This window comes from Rhea pennata, chromosome 1, assembly GCF_028389875.1.
Source record: "Rhea pennata isolate bPtePen1 chromosome 1, bPtePen1.pri, whole genome shotgun sequence".
Lineage (NCBI taxonomy): Eukaryota > Metazoa > Chordata > Aves > Rheiformes > Rheidae > Rhea > Rhea pennata.
Genome location: NC_084663.1, coordinates 123,352,596 through 123,373,002, shown reverse-complemented (window position 1 = coordinate 123,373,002; position 20,407 = coordinate 123,352,596). Strand labels below are relative to the sequence as shown.

The following is a 20,407-nucleotide window of genomic DNA, read 5'->3' as shown; positions in this document are numbered from 1 at the left end:
ATTCCCACACTTTTTCATCATTCACATCCCCACATCTGTGCATTTTTTTTCAATGCAGTTTCCTCTTATTTCACTAACCCAAGGTCTCCTACAATTGAACTCTCCTCCACAAAAGCCTTGCATTTTAATTAACTGAAATACTCTTATTTCAGCAGAGATGCAGAAGATAGCATTATGGCTAAGATCCTGAGATTTTATTTAAAGGGCCTTAGTTCAATTTCTCTTTCTCTTACAAGCTTTCCTGTATGATCATGACAAGACTTCCCCTCCTTTGTGTCTTAGCTTCACAGCTTTACAATGCAGGCAGTTACACTTCTGCTGTTTTCAGGCTTATCATATATCCAGTCAAGAAAGGTACTCTGAATATAAGATATATAATGTTATATAATTGTACCATTATATAACATTATATAATTGCAATATAAAACAGGCCAATTTTCACTCTAAAATGGAGTAAAACTGGCAGCTGATAGTTATGCATTTCTTTTTAAGAAACATTGCTTTTAAGTATTTGTTGTTTGAATATACATACTACCTTTAGGGTAACAACTTCATGGCTGTTCTTTTAACACTTTCAATTATGCAGAGTAAAGTATATGTGAGTAGAGAATTTTCAGATAGGTCTCTCCACCACCTTTTTTCCCCTCTAAGTCATGTTAATCTCCAAGATACAAAGAATATTTATATGGATACTTATGATAAAGTATATGCTCCAGATCTTCTCATTAACTGTGGTATTTAAATGCATCCCAAATGGTTTCTGAGTCTTTCAACCTACAGTATTGCTTCCTACATAAAAACAATCAATATAGAAAATTTCTTTACCAGCCCAGGTACCAACAACAAACAAATTAAGTGCACTTTTGAGATCCTGGAACATTCCTTTTTAATCCATCAGTCTAATGCTTTATGGATATTAATTGATCTAGGCCTTCAAAATATCCTTGCACAGGACACTGGAAGAATTCTTGTTTTTCTAAAAGCACATCCAATTAATTTTAGATCCTGTATCAAGATGATTCCAACAGCAGTAAACACAAGATATAATCAAAAAAATAAGGGGAAATTGGAGCCTTCCTGTCACCATGGGAACATTACCAGACTGCCAAGAACATCAGGCCTGAAGACGTAGTCTGCACAACTCATACTGCAATGACAGTGAAAATGACTAGTTCCCACAGCTACACTGAACGCAATCACCTTTGAATTTGCTTTATCCTGCTATAACGAAACCAGCTTCCACCTCCCCTCTCAAATAAGTCACCTCTATCTCTAGTGCCAACCACACCTTCTTTCTGTTGAAGATCATTCGGTCTAAGCTGCTTCAGCCAGAAAGAGCTGCCTTCACTCCTGTGACACACAAGTCAAGGAACATCTACATCTGATGATGTCTCCAGCCTCGCACAGATGAGGGCAGGGAGGATAACTGCCTTTCAAGTTCCCAGGTGAAGAACTTCAACATGCTTTTCTTCAGGTCTTGAAATAGCATTTTCCCATGTAATAGGAAAAGGTTTCCCTGAATTCAAAATCAGTTCTGCTGCAGAGCAGTCAGCAAGACTTCTGGCAAGAAGAAAGGCTCAGCACACAGAGAGCAAGGGACTAAGAACCAATTTAAGAAGAAAAGATTCCTGGAAAATTTACCCTGTGTGTAACAGTAATGATGCAGGTAACCCCTTCAGATGCTACCCCTACTCTATAGTGAAAATGCTAGTATCTGCTCATCTTGGAAAAGAATATAGCAGTTTTTTTTTTTTTTTTAATTCACAGAATCGGAAAGGTTGGAAGGGATCTTTGGAGATCATCTAGACAAACCCCTCTGCTCAAGCAGGATCACCTAGAGCATGTTAGACAGGGTTGCATCCAAGAGGGCTTTGAATATCTCCAGAGAAGGAGACTCCACAACCTCTCCTGGCAGCCTGCGCCAGTGCTTTGTCACCCTCACAGGGAAGAAATTTCCCCTCACATTCAGGTGGAACTGCCTGTCGTTCAGCCTGTGCCCAGTGCCTCTTGTCCTTTCGCATGGGACAACTGAAAAGAGTTTGTCCCCATCCCCTTGACACCCTCCCTTCAGATACTTGTAGACATGGATAAGATCCTCCCTCGGTCTTCTCTTCTACAGGCTAAACAGGCCCAGCTCTCACTGCCTTTCCTCATAGGGCAGATGCTCCAGCCCTCTGATCATCCTCGTAGCCCTGTGCTGGACTGCCTCCAGGAGCTCCATGTCTCTCTTGTCCTGGGGAGCCCAGAAGTGGACACAGGACTCGAGATGAGGCCTCCCCAGGGCTGAGTAGAGGAGCAAGATCACCTCCCTCAACCTACTGGCAACAGTCTTCCTGATGCACCCCAGGAGACCATTGGCCTTCTTGGCCACAAGGGCACATTGCTGCCTCATAGTCAACTTGTCGTCCACCAGCACTCCCAGGTCCTTCTCTGCTGAGCTGCTCTCCAAAAGTTAAGCCCCCAGCTTGTTGCCAGGTGCACAGGGTTATTTTTCCCTAGGTGCAGGACTCTGCACTTGCCCTTGTTGAACCTCAGGACTTTCCTCTCTGCCCAACTCTCCAGCCTGGCCAGGTCCTCTGAATGGCAGCACAGCCCTCGGGTGTATCAGCCACTCCTCCCAGCTTGGTATCATCAGCAAACTTGCTGAGGATGCACTTCGTCCCCTCATCCAGGTCATTGATGAATAAGTTGAACAGGATGGGACCCAGTACTGAGCCCTGGGGGACTCCACTAGCCACAGGACTCCAACTTGACTCTGCTCCTCTGATGACAACCCTCTGAGCTCTGCCTTTCAGCCAGTTCTCAGTCCACCTCACTGTCCACTCACCTAACTCACACTTCCTGAGCTTCTCTAGGAGAATGTTATGGGAGACAGTGTCAAAAGCCTTGCTGAAGTCAAGGTACACAGCACCCATTGCTCTCCCCTCATCTACCCAGACAGTCATTCCATCACAGAAGCCTATTGGATTGGTTAAGCACGATTTCCCCTTGCTGAATCCATGCTGGCTACTCCCGATCCCCTTCTTTTCCTCCATATGCCTGGAGATGACATCCAGAAGGAGCTGTTCCATCACTTTTCGAGGGAGGGAGGTGAGGCTGACTGGCCTATAGTTGCGTGGGTTCTCCTTTTGCCCTTTTTGAAGACTGGAGTGACATTGGCTTTCTTCCAGTCCTCAGGCACCTCCCCAGTTCTCCAGGACCTTTCAAAGATGGTGGAGAGCGGCCTGGCAACAACATCCGCCAGCTCCCTCAGTACCCATGGGTGCATCCCATCTGGGCCCACAGACTTGTGGATGACAAGCTTGCCCAGAAGATCTCTAAAGCTCTCCTCCTCAACCAAAGGAAAGTCTTCCTTTTTCCAGACTTTCTCCCTCACATCCAGGCTGCAGGATTCTTGAGGGCTGCCCTTAGCAGTGAAGACTGAAGCAAAGAAGGCATTCAGTAATACTGCCTTCTCTTTAGCCTTTGACACTGGGGTGGGAGGGCATTCAGTCACGGGCCCACATTTTCCCCAGTCCTCCTCTTGCTACTAATGTATTTGAAGAAGCCCTTCCTGTCGTCCTTAACATCCCTTGCCAGACTCAATTCCAAATGGGCCTCAGCCTTCCTCGCCGCATCTCTACATACTCTGACTGCATTCCTATAATTCTCCCAAGTGGCCTGTCCCCTCTTCCACATTCTGTGTACTTTCTTCTTCTGTCTGAATTTGGCCAAGAGCTCCTTGCTCACCCATGCAGGTCTCCTGCCCCTTTTGCTGCTCTTCTTTCTCCTTGGGATGCACTGCTCTTGAGCTTGGAGGAAGTGATGTTTGAATGCTAGCCAGTTCTCCTGGACCTCCCTTCCTTCTAGGGCCTTAACCCATGAGATTCCTCCAATTAGGTCTCTGAAGAGCCCAAAGTCCGCTCTCCTGAAGTCCAGGGTTGCAAGCCTGCTTATTGCCTTACTTCTTTCCTGCAGGAACCTGAACTCCACCATTTCATGGTCATCGCAGCCAAGGCTGCCCCCAACCTTTACATCTCCAACCAGTCTTTCTTTGTTGGTTAGGACAAGGTTCAGCAGGACACCCTTCTTCATAGGCTCCTCCACCACCTGTGCCAAGACGTTATCATCAATGCACTGCAGGAGCCCCCTGGACTGCTCATGCCTTGCTGTGTTGTCCTTCCAGCAGATATCAGGGTGGCTGAAGTCTCCCATGAGAACCAGGGCCTGTGATCATGAGGCTACTTCCAGCAGTCTGTAGAAGGCCTCAACAACCTCCTCTTCCTGGTCAGGTGGCCTGTAGTAGACACCCACAACTGTGTCCCCTGTGTTAACCTGCCCTTTGATCTTCACCCATAAGCTCTCAACTGCCTCCTCCTCCACCCTAGGCAGAGCTCAATGCATTGCAGTTGCTCTCTCACATAAAGAGCAACCCCACCTTGTCTTCCTGGCCTGTCTTTCCTATAAAGCACAGAGCCATCCATGACAGCATTCCAGTCATGCAAGCTATCCCACCACGTCTCTGTAATTACAATGAGTTCATTGCCCTGCGACCCCACACAGATCTCCAGCTCCTCCTGTTTATTGCCTATGCTGTGTGCATTGGTGTACAGGCATTTCAGAGAGGTAGTCAGGCATGCAGGTTTCCCAGGAAGGGTCTAAGGGGTTCCTCCATAGCCATGTCCCACATGCACATCCCCAGCTGCATGCACCTGTTGGAGGCCTCCCAACCCGAGCTGTGTTTTATTGATGACCCTCTCTCTATGACTCTCCCCTTTCCCCTTCCTACCTAGTTTAAAGCCCTCTTTACTAGGCTGGCTAACCTGTCTGCAAAGGCAAATGTGCCCCACTTAGTGAGGTGAATCCCATCTCTCCCCACCAGTTGCTGATCTTCAAACAATGTTCCATGATCATAGAAACCAAAACCCTGTTGCCAACACCAGCAGCGCAGCCAGTTGTTAATTTGGAAAATTCATCTACTTCTCATCCCATCCCTCCCCCTAATTGGCAGGAGAAGACCACCTGGGCTCCCAGACCCTTGACCACCATGCCCAAAGCCCTGAAGTCTTGTTTGATTATTTCCAGTTTGCTCTCCAGATCATTAACACCCACGTGAAAGAGCAGCAGAGGGTAGTAGTCTGATGAGCGCACAAGCCTTGGCAGCCTTTCAGTGACATCTCGTATCCACGCCCCCGACAGGCAGCAAACCTCTCTAGAGGAGAGGTCAGGTCGGCAGACAGCTGCCTCCATCCCCCACAGCATGGAGTCACCCACAACAACCACTCATCGCCTTATACACCAGAATATATACAAAATCTCTGAGGACTCGGAGGTGCAGTCATTCCAAGATACTCATCCCAAAACATCATGCTTACCTGGACTATATCCTTTGAAACTTTTTTTGTTTGCTTGTTTGTGTTTAACTCTGACAGTGATCAATAAACACCAAGAAACAGAAGCTCTACTCCTCTTCTGCAGCAGGAAGGTGACAGCCAGATCACATTTTGTTAATGTAAAACAAGTCCATTAATATCCCAGTAAATCTGTTCCCTTAACCCTCCTCCAAAAGTCCTCAGCCTGGCCCAACTGCAGTGGCATGAACCTGAGGCAATTAGCCTTTCACCTTAGGGGTGTCAAAGAAAAATCACTGAGCCAAGGACACTCTATAAAGGAACCAACAACCCGAGACACCAAAGGCGCTCTCCTTCAATAAAGGCTGAGAAACCTGCAGAAGGTAATGAACAAGTACAGAGTTTTATGTACAGAGTTTATAATCAGTGTTGAGAAGGGAGAAACTATGCTTCAGAACGGAGATCCAGAACATACAATTGCTTTTGCAAAAGTGAGAAGACACTGACTGAAGAACCACTGTCATGAGTTCAGACAGCTATACTCCAGGAAAAAAAGGGGGAAGTAGGAACAGGATTCAAACCTGCACAAAACTTGGATCTTCAGAAACGAAGACAACAAAGAGGTTTACATTATCATCTAGAACAATAAAAATAATTACAGTTGTTTACTTATAGGCCATTTTCACTGTAAGAAGTCATATTAGATATCCTTTAGAACGGACCAAGACTATATTGAGGAAAAGTATAAAGGGCAATAAACAAAATAGAGTGCTATTAAAAATAAATACCTTGAGTTATGCCACTATTTTTCACTTGGGGTTCAACCACTTGGATTGTATCATCTTCAAGGTAGAAGTATATTTTACAATGTCTTATTCTATATAGCTCTTGATTTTTGTCAGGCACTTCCTCCTCAAAGTAGGCATCAAAAGACAATACCTATTAAGAACAGTAAATAAATATAAAGAAGCAAAATCGTCAATCAATGCTTTAGCAGAACACATCAATAAAATAAACTTGTATAGATTATAAGCTAACTAAATGTATGGATTTCATGAGGTAGATTTATTTCTCAGAAATGTAAGAATGGAAATCCACATTAAATCACATAAATTTAAAATTCTTTGGTTGGCATTTTTATTACCTCAACATCCAAGCAGAGATGGAACACTAAAGTAAAGAAATAAATCAAATATAAAAATATCAGCAGGCTGCTTGGAAAATCTTCTGAAGAAAACATTTTTGATAGCACAATGAGCTACCTAGGTCCTGAAGCAAATTTTAGATTTCTATTCAATGAGTTGTTGGAAAATAAAGTGCACTCTAATAGTAATGGCTTTACTGTTGAGGTCAGCAAAGAGAGTTATTTTTAAGTAGATCCTGCAAGCTCTCTAATGAATGGTACTGAAGACTATCAGAGAGAAATGACATTCTTTCAGGAGTCATTTCTGAGATGTGCAAGATGGTCATTTCAAAACTTACCTGGTTCTGAAATTCAGCAATGGGAAGAAACCTCAGAGAATATACCAACTTGCCCTCATGGTCTCTTGCAATACCAGCAATCCCAGAAAAACAACCTTCATAACTGAAGTGCTGAGACCTCTATGTCTGGACACCCCATCTAAAGTTTTGCAAAACACTATGTGAATTTTGCACTTCTTGGTATCATTTATGGTCCTTAATCACACAGACCAACTTAAAACGAGTGTGCAAGAAATATCCATTTAGTAGTGCACTATCTACCAGGATGTTTGTGTTGTTAAACGTGTGAGAGGGCATTAGTAAAAGTTAGGTTTTCCCCTTCAGCACATTTGGCTCACATCAGTGCTAATTCATACTTCATTTTCATAGTAGTTATATTTAATAAATTCAATAACCTTTAATCTTGATTCATTAGACAAAATGAAGCACTAGAAAAAAGAAAACTTAGCTATTCGCTATGTTTCAATGGGTGTTTGGCACCCACTTGACAATGTCTGAAATCTCCTCGTGGGTTATCCGAGTTCCCAAGATGACATGGAACAGACCTGTTAATAGTCTGAATTTCTTTAGCATATATCTGAGATTAACAAAGTAATTCCACAAATACTAATGAGAGATCTTAAAACATACTAATAGACAAATACAATCTCCTTTTTTTACGTTTAGGGGACAGAGCTAGTGGTTTGCTCAACAGCATACAAAAACAGATGCCCTGAGTCCTAGTCAGACTCCTCAACAGGCTATGCTCCCCTCTCTCAGGTAAGAAAAATGCAAGAGGAGGAAACTTTTGTTTCCAGGAACTCTTTCAAAGCCTACAGTCCAATCACTTTTCAGCCTGCACCAAACACAATATGAGAAACACACTTTTACCTGGCACCTGCAATAGTCAAATTATAGACATCTTTTCAAGCCCAGGAGAACTCGTGTGTGTATTTAATGATAAAAGAGATTAAATTTCCACCTAGTTCCTATTAGGCATAAGAAATTGCAAAAAAAAAAAAAATCTTCTTAATAATGAGGTATTATGCATGTCTGTCCTCCAACCATAACAGTATGGATGAAAGTTAGAAACCAAAGAAAAATGGTAACAAAGCAAATCCATTTAAAAGACTAAACATCTATTCAAGCCATTTTTCATGAAGTACATTTTACTGAGTCACAAACTGCAGCACTGGAAGGCATACCTGCTTACTAGGCACTTAACTGAGGAGGCTAAATTAGCTGGGAGTACCCCGTAACAGTCTACAATTAATACAAAGACACAGGCCCTCCAGAGGCCAATCCAGAAACCATTAACTCCCGTTCCGTATTTCTCTGTAGAAGAATGCACTGAGTAGAGAAGGAGCTGAGTGAGGCCAGCTGGCTAATTTCACCAACCAAGTTAAGTGCCTGATGTTAAGTGGCAGGAATCCCCACTGTCTCTTACCTAACTCCTTTATTTCATTAACTTGGGCCCAAATCCTGCAAACACTTACATATATCCCCAGGAAACCAATGCATGCCTCCTCACAGAAAGAAAAGTGCAAATAAAGGAGGCACAGGACTGGCTGAGGCCTTAATGCTTCAGCACAATAGACCAATTCACACCTGAGTACATTTAGTGAAAGCGATATTAGGGACTTCAGAGGCAAGGCTAATCAAAGTCATGTGTATCTATTCAAGTGTTACATTTTCTTGTAGTAGTTGTGGTTTGCCAAAGTAACAAATGCATATTTGTACTTCAATTACCATTGTGGCTTTAACTTTGAAGCAAAAGTTAAGAGATTAGCCATCCTTCCTAATATTTAAATGCCATAATCACTTTATCATGCAACATTTCTGTGATCTGTAGAATGATTTCTTTTACTGGATCATTTTCTTTCGCTGTTTGTAGACTTTTTGCTTCAGAAATAAAACATCGCTAAGTAGAATTTCTGTAAATTTAGCAATGACTGTGCTACAAAATTCAAATCACCATAGTTTACAGTTATTTAATAACTCTCCAACTTTAAGAGTGTTGATATATCCTTACAAAATAAAAATACAATAATTTTAAATTCTTGTGTCTACAAAGACCCCTTCTACCTATATTCCTACACTTGAATGGATCGCACAAAAGTCAACAGGACTTTCTTCAAACAAACATATCTAGATAAGCAAATTCTGAGCCTATGGCCTTCCATTGCAATTAATGCTCCCTGTGTGCCCATGCAGATTCTCTCTTGGACTGGGCCCTACCTTATATTCCTGTAACTATGTTTGCTGTTTGCTTATTAAAAAGAAAGAGGGGAAGGGGCACAAAGGAACCCATTAATTCTTCCTACGTTGCCAGTTAATTCGCTTTTTGCCATCTTTTTTACTGAAAAGAAGTATATCAACCACCGCCCTTTTATTATATCCTGGAGATATAATAAATGTAAATAATAAAAGATGTACCTCAGTGCAGTAGTATTTTTAAATGTTGTTGTATGGCATGACATATGTTTGTATTAATTGCCCAACATACCAATATTACAGAAAAACAAATATTACCACTCCTTTTGTTTATCTAGGAACTTTTTTGCGTACACAAAATAACCTTTTCAGGTATTTGACTTACTGAAGGTCATTCTTATACCTTCTTGGTCAAATTGTATCAAATCACAGAAAAATAACGCTTGGAAATGGATACAGATTTCTACATACCTGTTTGTCAAATGCTACCCAGGCAGGAGCATCACTTCCTATCTCTCTAGGAAACACACTATATTTAGGTTTCAGCTTCTGTCCCGGTAGTGGTTCACCTCCAATTCCAGGTTTATCTTCTCCAACCAGCATAGCAACATTATTGCAGTAACCCCAGAGCTGAGACTTGTGGAACTTCTCTTTCCCTAACTGACAAAAGTTTAGAAGAAAGAAAAAAACAACTCATGTTTGTTTGTTTTTTAATCCAAAAGAGTTAATCATCTGGCAAGGGGGTCTAATCATGTAAATCAGAGAATCAGTAAGGTTGGAAGGGACCTCTGGAGATCCTCTAGTCCAACTCCCCTGCTCAAGCAGGATCACCTAGAGCATGTTAGACAGGGTTGCATCCAGGTGGGCTTTGAATATCTCCAGAGAGGGAGACTCCACAACCTCTCCTGGCAGCCTGTGCCAGTGCTTTGTCACCCTCACAGGGAAGAAGCTTTCTTTATATTCCAGTGGAACTTCCTGTTGTTCGGCCTGTGCCAGTTGCCTCTTGTCCTTTCACATGGGACAACTGAAAAGAGTCCGGCTCCATCCTCTTGACCACCTTCCCTTCAGGTACTTGTAGACATGGATAAGATCTTCTCTTCTCCAGGCTAAACAGGCCCAGCTCTCACTGCCTTTCCTCATAGGGCAGATGCTCCAGCCCTCTGATCATCCTCGTAGCCCTGTGCTGGGCTCTCTCCAGTACCTCCATGTCTCTGTTGTTCTGAGGAGCCCAGAAGTGGACACAGGACTTCAGATGGGGCCTCACCAGGGCTGAGTAGAGGGGCAGGATCACCTCCCTTGACCTGCTGGCAACACTCTTCCTAATGCACCCCAGGAGACCATTGGCCTTCTTGGCCACAAGGGCACATTGCTGCCTCATAGTCAACTTGTCATCCACCAGCACTCCCAGGTCCTTCTCTGCAGAGCTGCTTTCCAGCAGGTTAGCCCCCAGCTTGTACTGGTGTACAGGGTTATTTTTCCCTAGGTGCAGGACTCTGCACTTGCCCTTGTTGAACCTCACAAGGATCCTCTCCGCCCAATTCTCCAGCCTGTCCAGATCTCTCTGAAGTTGTAAACCCTTCTGATGTAACAGAAAAAAAAAGCTTCTCTAGAACTATTTTTAATATAGATTCTAAAAACCTGGAACAATTTGAATGCTGCAACTCAAATGACATCTTTCTGTGGTTAATTTGCAGGCCCATCTTACTGGTGAAAATGGGTAAACATTCCAGCAGTTTGCCCAGGCTGAGAAACAGGATAATCCTGGCCTTTTTCCCCCACCTCACTCCCCAAAATTGAGGCATGTGGTAGAAGGAATTGAGTCACTCATGAGAACTGTTCCTAAAGGTAGAGAGGAACAGCCTTTTCCGTAGCTCTCCTGAAGACAAATGAAAACAGCCTAAGAGTACCAAGAGAACAACCCTCTCGCATTACTTACGTCAAAGATCTTATTTATATTTGCATCCAAGAATACAAAATAAATAGCTCTGTACTAGTGAATACATTTGAATTTTTGGAGGCTGGACCTGAATCAGAAAACAGATTATTCATTTCATGTGGACTTATTCCAACAGAAGGTCTCTGCAGTGATTTCTTTATATTATTATTTTTCAGGCAATTAAGAATGGAGTGCCTGAAAAAGATGTACAACCAACTGCAAAGAAACCCATCTTGCCTACTCAAATTTCTTGGCTAGGGCTGGAGCCAGTCTTGAAATGATGCAGAAAAGCCTCTGGCCTCACTTGAATTTGAGTCCTGCGTGTGGGAATATCCCCTCTAATAAACTGCCTGCTTTGCTGGCCTGCTCCCTTCTACTGAAGAAGCCAGTATGAGCTGTGCTTGGGCAGCAATCCCCTAACAGACCATCACACCATTCTCACATGAGAGGAAAAGGAAACAGGAAAAGTCAACAGAAAGCTCCACTAACCCTTCTGTTCATGAGCAGCAATAGCGACTCTTTAGCTCCTCTTACTCTGCTATTCCTACCTTCCTCACTTTCTCAATCTGCACTTCAGCTGCAAAGGCAAGGAAGAGGCACTGGGTAGTTGCACCCTGGTGCACCTTGTAATGGGAAATGGAGATTGCAGCAGTCGTGCTCTCCCTCAGCATGGGATGGGTGAACAAAAAGAAAAAATGAGGCTGGAGCAGGGGAAAATGCTGTTACAAGCGGTAAGCACAGAGAGGGCCCTGGGTACATGTAAAGGCTGGACAGCAAGACTTGCTAGAGGTTAAATAGCAGCACTCAAGCAGATGTGTTGGTAAAGTAGCAGAGTGCCAAAATCACCTCTCCTGCTACATTTGAAAGACTGAGCAACACTAATTATCACACATATATAATTAAAACAGTACCCCTAAAAAAGTGTAGACTAATCTAAGTTACCATGAATCAAAAATTGGCCAAGAGAAAAAACAAAGAGCAGGAACAAAATATTATTTTTCTTCATGGCAATGTTCAAGTACTCCAAGATAATATAATACACTCAGTGCTGTTTAGTACAGCAGTGTTCTGGAAGAGCAGAAGTGAATAAGCAGTGAATAAGTAAAATCTGAAAGTAACTGAGTAGTTATTTCATTCTGCCAATATGAAAAAGTATGAGAATTTCAAAGGCAGCTAACCAACCTCATGGCTCATAACATTTGATGCTCATGTATACAAATTAATGCACACCAAATGTTAAAACCTGAACTGTTCACCTGCCTTGCAGTGGTCTAAATCTAGTGACTCAGGAAGTGGAGCTGCCACTGATATGAGCAGCTCAGACAAGACTTTAATTTAATTTGTATTTGAAACGCTAGTTTGGCTATGGAAAGAAAAGGACAGTGGTATGCAAAATAATACATGATTTACTACTTTTACAACTGATTATTTTTAAAGCCAAATAATAAATGCCATATTTTGCTTAGGATAACAAAAGCAGGACTAGCCAACCAGATATTGCAAAATGAGAGGAGGTTCACATACTGCGGATGGGAATGACCGAGAGTATGGTAGCACTTCCCCAAAGAAGGTATTTAAAAGGCAAGTAGTGTTTTGAAAAGAGGTGAGTAAAAGGGCACATGGCAAGTATCAAGCATAAAGAATGATACAAAGGGGAAATGAAGTACTCCTGAACCATATAATTTTTATAACTTAAGGACAAGGACTACTGAATAAAACTGAAAATCGATAAAAGGAAATACTTGTTCATGTGATGAGTAGTCAGCCTGTGGGCACCTCTGCCACACTGCATTGCTCAAGCCAAGAATCTAACAAGATTAAAAGAAGAGCTGTATATTTGCAGAAAAAATGTCCAAAAATGAAATATTTAGTATCAGCACATTTTTTGACCTATGATATAAAATCTCATGCTTCAGTGCACACTCTAAGCACTGACATTTAGGCATTAGGAGGAGATCTTTATGTGATCATTCCACTCTCCCCTGATGAACTTGACATAGGTCCTCTCCAGGTAAAGGACACTGGAAGTTATGGGCACTGTCTGGGGTCTGGCACCTCCCTTGTGGAAAATTTGCCATCAGGAAGGTTTTCTACCTCTCTTTCAGACTCTACTGAATTGCCCTTTCTTGTTCTTTTTATTAATTTTGTTCCTCAGTAGGCTGCTAAAGAGAGTTGGGGAGAAATCAGAATGAGAGGGAACTTTCTGAATTTATCTATTCAGATGTAGAATAAACATACTTAAGCTGAGTTTTAAAGGGGAAATTTTTAGGCAGAAACATCTGATTTATGCTGAAGGATCTACAGAACAGATCCACATTTTGGCATAGCAAGTATTTAATAATTTTCCCCCTATTACAAAAGCATGAGCGAGTGAGGGTAAAAAGAAAGTTTTTCATGTCCTCAAAGCTTTTCCTAGAAGAATTTTCTGTTGATCTATTTCTAGTTATGGTTTGGTTATCATGAGCTAAAGTGTTTGTCAAAGTAATCCAAGTTTGCTCCTGCTGAAAATTTTCCAGAATTTAGTGGCAAAATCACAATATAGTTCACAATTTGATATGAAAAATATATGGCCCAACAGCTGCAAATCTACTAAGAATCCTTGTAACTTTTTAGGGTTCTACAGAAAAACCATTTTAGATTATTAATCACAGAATTACTTACCAGCCTCTTCTTTATGCAAATTACTAAATCTATATGCAAAATAATATTTTCTAAAAATCTGAACAGGATATTTCTTTAAAAAAGAAAAGAGAGTTTAAGAGAAAGAGTAACTAAAATTGAAGATCATAAAAGAGAAAAATGACATTTTGGAAACTTTAGCTAATGAACTCAGACCGCATCCAGCCTAAAATAGTGACTGAACAGCACATTACATTCACAGCAATATTAAATGAGTTCTAAAGGAAATCTGTGACAGTATAGCAAAAGAGCTTTTACCATGTCTGTTGTGCTAATGCAGCTAAACTAAGCAGGCAGTAGATCTGCTGAACAAAGCCGGCCATTTTCTGTGTAGTGAGTCTCAAATAAATGTTGAGGATACATTCAACAGCGGCTAATGCAAAGGTCACGATTCTCTGACTGCAGCTATTGGCTTTGCAAACTCAGCTACAGCAGTCCTTGGGGGAACACTACCTCGTGCTCTCTGCATCTTACTCTTTAATGGTCTGGTATAGAGTCACAGCAAACTCATCAGGAAGCCGCACATTTCAGCTCAGCCAAACACAACTGGACATTTCTGGCCATATATACTGGAGTGAAGTGGGAGCCCTGTGACACACACTGTCTCCGGGGCCATGTGTTGTTGCTAACCAAGTCACACAGGGAGTTATGGCAGAAGCCACAGTTTGATATTCCTTCCCATATCCATTTTAATTCCTACTTTGAGAACAGCAGCTGTGCTGTGGAGGTCCTGCTCAAATCCTGTACCAGGATGAACTGTGACATTTCTGAACTACTCTAGTCTGCCAATACAGTGTCCTGGTTGCTTCAGCTAAACACTGGAAATAAATGGAAATACTGCACACTGCACCAGTGAAATTAATCTGACCTCCCCTTTCCTGTGGAAAGCACCGATCACCCATCAGCAGATAGACAGATGAGCCAAGTAGCAGCTACTTAAAAGTTGCATCTTTCACAAAGTTAGCACTTAGGTTCTTAGTGAAAAGTCTTATGTAAGCTACTAATTTTCAAGTCGTGTATCATCCCCAGCTTCCTGCAGAGATTCCAGTATGTTTAGAGGTAAGTGGTATTTTACAAAGATGATCACCCAGTAAGTGTGGTGCCGCTGTAATACATCTCAGAAGAACATGCATCAGCATTAATGATGCACACAGCCTGCTGCAGAGTTATTAGCTTGTTCCTCCTGCCTGGGTTAGTACTGCCTGAGATAAGGCAACAGAATGATACAAGTGAAAGAGTCCAAAATGCAACACTGAAAAGCTAGGGGAAGGTTTTGGGCTGGAGGCTGTGAAGGTACAGAGATCAGGGGGAGCAGGGCTGAAGGTCAGGAAATAGTGAGAAGGGTTCAGGAAAGAAAGCAAGGATGAGAAGGAAGGGAAAGCACAGTAGGCAACTTACTTAGAAGTGGTTGGAAAGCACTCAAGAAAAATGAATGTCCCATTTTGGCACCAATAATTACAGAGCAGCAGAAAATATTTAAGCCAGGAAACGCAGCCACAACCACAGTAGCACAGTTGAGGGCAATTCCAAGCTGCTGCAATAAACTGACAGAGAAGATGGGGATTTTGCGCTGTGTCACTGAAGTTTGCAACAGAAACTGATATTCTCAAATATGTATTTTCCCCCTGAGATCTGTAAATGCACTGTCTGATTCTCTGAGAAATACCACATAGAACTGCTGGAAAGAATTCTCTCTCCCACAGGGATTTCCAATCTCAGACACAAGAACATGCTGGTCAGCTAGAACCTAGTAAATCTGACCTGTATGAATATACAGTCATCTCAATAAGCTGCTGATATAAGGCAAGAACATTAACCTGATATCAGAGAGGACAGCTGCCTTTTACAACAGGAGGTCGATCTGTAGCACTAACAAAGGAAGTAACAAAGCTACTGTATCGCAGCCAGAGCCATGTCTAACTCAGCACAGACTCCAAATGCACAAACTCTTTTTTTGCAGCAATAGAGCAAATCTATTACACATTACATTTCCCTCAGGGAGAGGATTAAAAACTGTTACCGCAATACAGAATTTTCTGTCCTGACAAATAGCGATGTGCATATAACTTATACAGTCAAAGCTAAAAATCTTGCTATTGCACAATTTCAATATCTGCTAGGCTCTGCTACAGTAGTTAGATCTCTCTTGGTTCTTAAATGTTGACTTCAACAGCTGGACAAAAGAAAAGCAATGCAGGATTGTTCCTCCCCTCATTTTCACAAGTGTAATCCACAAGCTATCACCTGTTTATGAACATAAATAAATAAATAAACTCTTTAATTCAAGAATGTAAATCATGTGTGAGAATCACATCCTGCCACTGCCAGACGGTCATTTTTCCAAAGCTGGCAGGGCTCAGAACTGTCCTCAGAGAGGGGCATCAAATCACTCCCAACACAGTCTCTGGGCTCCATAGCCTTGGCTAACAAGACGTTACTTCCACCCACTAACTAGCCCTCTGAAGAGAGAGCCTAAACAAGCAAGCAGGAGATAAGGTAATACACACTCACTACTATGCCAGGTTGCTGTATTGTTAGATCTTCTGATTGCTCGCAGGTGAACACGAGCTGCAGTAGGCTCATCAGTAACGCATGTTATCTACGGACTTACGTTCAAAGAACAGGAATTTTACAGAAAGTGAAGGAAGATTATTTGATGGATAGACTTGTGTGTTTCCAAACTATGGTAATTTTGATTTAAGAGAGATTTGAAAGAGGAGAGTTCCTTTTACTCTCTTTGTAGGCAGTAAATATTTTATGCTTCAGATGCCTGAAGCAATCATTCTCCTCCCTCCCCAATCAAACCAAACATCAAACATGGCAATGCTTCTGCTATGCCTGTCACTTTCATCCCTGCTCTTCATTTAGTGCAAACATTATGTTACGTTACAGTAGGAACCACTCCAGCTATTTTACAAGTATCTGTCACCTTGGTATATTACCCTCACTTCTAATTAATTGTGATGCCCAAGCAGTTATATTTTGTCAGAATTAAATAGAACTGCAGTAGTAATATTGCTCTCAGGAAAGCTGCTGAATTGGGAAGCGGCATGAGTCAGTAAGAGTCTAAGAATAACTAAAAGGCAGCGCTTTCTGTCTTACATAGTACCAGCACCAGGGGCAGCTGTGAGCTGCTGGTCCTTCAGCCCATTGTTTCCAGCTGATGCAGAAAGAAGTGATCTGCTATGGTGAAGCTTTTCTGCTCTCAGACCAGAGAGAGAGAAAACACTCTTGCTGGAGCTATCTAGAAATAATAATCATAATAACAGAGCAGTAATACAGGGGCCTGTGACTCTTAGACAAAGGTCTGAGCACTGTGAAAGGATTTTCAATTCCCATTTGCCAAAGTCAATCCCTACTGCCATCAAGTTAGACTCCTTGCTCCCAACTACCCTAAAGCTCAGTTTCCAGAAATTGCACAGTCTCCTTATCAAGCACCTCCAAATTAAACAAAATGGATATGTCCACCTTTTCCTTTGCCTTCCTTCCTCACAAGCCCTTCTTCTTCGTGGGCCTATGTAAGAGACAGGTGAAAGCACTAGGGGAAGAGAGAAGAGGATTGTAACAGTAGTATGAACAGTGATAAGAGCTAGAGTGGAATTAATACTCATAATTATAAACCGAGGTCTGACAGAAACAGCAATTACCTGTCCCCTACCCTTCCTTCTTTAGCAGATACTTTGCCACTACTACTCCTGTGTGATATGAGGCACTGATGGCAATGCTCTGATTACTATCAGATGAAAATACTTTTTTTCTATTTAATATAGTAGATTAAAAAAAATCTTTAAATATGCACTTCTTGGACCCTTATTTGTGGAACAATATAAAAAAAATCTCATAACCAACAGCAGAGCAAAGATTAGAAATGCTTTTTAAGAGAAGCCAATGATCAGTATTAACCCAGCTGTAGCAAGAACTGTATAAAAGGAGCAATTCGGAGCCCTAACAACAGTAAAACTATGGTTTTACAATATTGCCTTGTAAAAAATGTGACTTGTTTTTCATACCTTTAGTTCTCATAACATCTATGTTATGAGACTATGTAATTCGGCATGGGATGTCCATCCCACATATATATATAGGTAATTTTTCTCTAGCATATGAAGCCAAGCACTATGCCATACCTCCAGAAACACAGACATCATGGAGACAAAGCCACCTCATTGCTGCTGTGGAGCTCTAGCAACAGCTCTACCATGCTTCATAAACTCTCTATCAGTTAAGGTCAAATGAAGCCAGGAGAACAATAAAGGCCTGGATAACACAGCTGAGCTATTCTTCCTCCATCCAGCACACAGCAATGGTACGCATCTATTTCAATGATGCTCATGTAACCACTTGGCCATTACCTGAAGTATCACATACACGACCAATTTGTTACAATACAAAATTGAATTCAGCAAGAGAGACAGAAGTGAAGTGACTTAACAAAGGTTGCCAAGTGAGAAATGTATATGCTTTCACAGCGTCCCCTAGTCTTCTCCAGGAAAGAAAAAGAAAAAAATAAAAGAATTGAGAACAGGACAGACAAGCAACTAGATTCAATACCTCAGAAAAGAGACGAACCTTTATAAAATGGGTAGAAAAATAGGGGCATAGGACTGAAATTTTCACATACACATTTTCTAACCACATGTGGAGTTAACCACCAGCAGCTTTTTCTTCTAAATTAACAACACTCAACCTGCTGTTTGTAGGGAACAAGTTGCGTGAAAGATCCTCGCTGCTTGTAACCCGAGCTTCTGCTGCAAGAGGTCCTATATTTGGGTGCATCCATACAATGCTAACACACCAAATCTGCCTGAGGAGACCACATGTTTCTACAAAATTGCATGTTCCCTGTACCAGTACCATGCAGCAGTGACTTGGACAGCTATGGTTGCCTCCAGCTGGTAGAGAGAACTGCCAGAGGTTTCACACTGGACTGCACTTAATGTGGACTGATTCATTGCTCATAAAGCGGGCTCCCAGCTAGGCTAACAGCACGGGAATGCTTCGTATTAAAGGGTACTGATGCTCATGGTATTACTGGCATTAACACATGTGTCTTGACAAGCCATTTTGGAAACTCTCTCCACCTCCTCATCTCACCTGACCTACGTTATTGCCTCTATAATTCCACTCTTTGAGTGGAACCACCTCAGCAGCCAGGCTGCAGAACTGAGGGCTCTGGTGCTTGCAGTGTATTCAAAGTGTGAGAACAATAGATTTGCTCCTGGATATTTTTATTTTAAGATTATTAAGAAAGCCTGCCATGTTTCATCAGTCTCCCACAGACATCAACCACAGTGTCATGCCCAAGTTTTTCCTTATCTTCTGCAATACTTAATAATATAGATGCTATTCAGCAAATTTTCAGGTATTTTTGCTGAACAAATCTGAATTAGCAATGGCATTTTTTTTTACGCTATTGCAGCTCATGATAAAAATACCTTATCTTATATATTCATAGATTGCCATGAGTACTTAACAGTACTGGCAGCTCTGAAAAAAACAGATTATGACCTCTGTTTTTCCCGTCCTTTGCAAAAACTTTGCAGTTAACGTGAGCGCACTTGTCTCTCCCCACTTCGCTTTGTTAGAGAGTCAACTCTGCAGCCGTCCGCCTGGCAGCTGCCTCGCTCCCCAGGCGAGCTGCAAAGTATTTGCGCTTCCAAACTAAGAAAGAAGATTTCGAGATTTTATGTATTTAACAACACCCTGCTTTTCATCTCCTGGATGTGTGAAAAGGCCTAGAATTGAGGCTTTTAAAAAAAAACCTTTTTTTTTTTTAAGCCTTTAAAAAAGCACGGCTTTGTAAACATGTTGTTTCCCCCCCCCCCCCCCCGGTCGCTGGACGCCGGCAGCACCGGGCAACCGCAAAACCCGGCGCCCTTCCCGCGGCGGGGCCGGGGGGAAGGGGCGCCGGCGGCCGCCGCCACTCACGTTCCGGTCGAAGGAGGCCCCGGGCAGGAGCGGCAGCGCCATCGCGCCCGCCGGCAGCCCCGCGCCGCCGCCACCGCCGCGCGCTGTTGGGGGCCCCGTTGCCCGGAGACCGGCCGCGACGTCACTGAGGGGCGGGGCCGAGGATCGCTCGCTGCCCCCTCCCCCCGCCGCCAGGGGGCGGTGCTGCCGCGCCCCAGGCCGGGGGAGCTGCTCGCTCTGGCCCCGCCCCGCCCCGCAGCCGTTAGCTCCGTGCGGCGCGCGGCGCTGTCTGAGGTGGCCGTTGGGCTGCTGGGGCGGACCGGGGGAGGGAGCTCTCCCAGGGGAGCCGGCGCTGGCCCGCCGGGGAGCGTTTGCGGGTGTTCGCGTCTCAGGTGTGGCCGGAGCAGCTCTGACTGCTCCTTCATTTGTGGGAGTCGCTAACAGCTTCCTCACAGATCTCCCCAAACTTACCTTAGACCCAAAGCTGTGTGTGTACTCTGCATAGATATGCGACCCCCCTACTGCCCCCTCCTTTCCCTGTGCAGGAGTCTCTGAAAAACCTCCTCCATCGGAAATAATTGTGCAGCTGGGGTCACAAAGAAGGGCAGATCACACCACGTTTGCAGTTTTCTGCATGATTTTTTTTTTTTTTCGTTTTGTGACTTTTTTTATACAGCATGTTTGACTTTGGGGCCCTAGTGGGTTTGGAGGAGGGGAGATGCTTTTACATCTTTTTGTTTGTTTTTGTATTTTAGTCCACTGAGATGGTGAAACTAGGTCAGTGGGTTTTCACTTTCTGGTTTCCCAGTGCTGCATTATGCACCTGTATTTGCATTTCTAGTAAGGAGAGGTAAACATTTAAAGTACATTTTAATTGAAA

General features: G+C 42.9%; 1 protein-coding gene across 1 annotated transcript in view; it reads right to left on the bottom strand.

Moving 5' to 3' along the window:
- Positions 1 to 19,590, bottom strand: part of EFHC2 (EF-hand domain containing 2) — a 64,756-nt gene extending 45,166 nt beyond the window's left edge. The window contains exons 1-3 of the mRNA XM_062573892.1: positions 19,549 to 19,590; positions 9,477 to 9,665; positions 6,119 to 6,269 (exon numbers count right to left, since the gene is read on the bottom strand). Coding sequence (XP_062429876.1) covers positions 6,119 to 6,269; positions 9,477 to 9,665; positions 19,549 to 19,590 — 382 coding nt within the window. The remainder of the gene's footprint in view (positions 1 to 6,118; positions 6,270 to 9,476; positions 9,666 to 19,548) is intronic.
- Between the last annotated feature and the right edge of the window lie 817 nt (positions 19,591 to 20,407).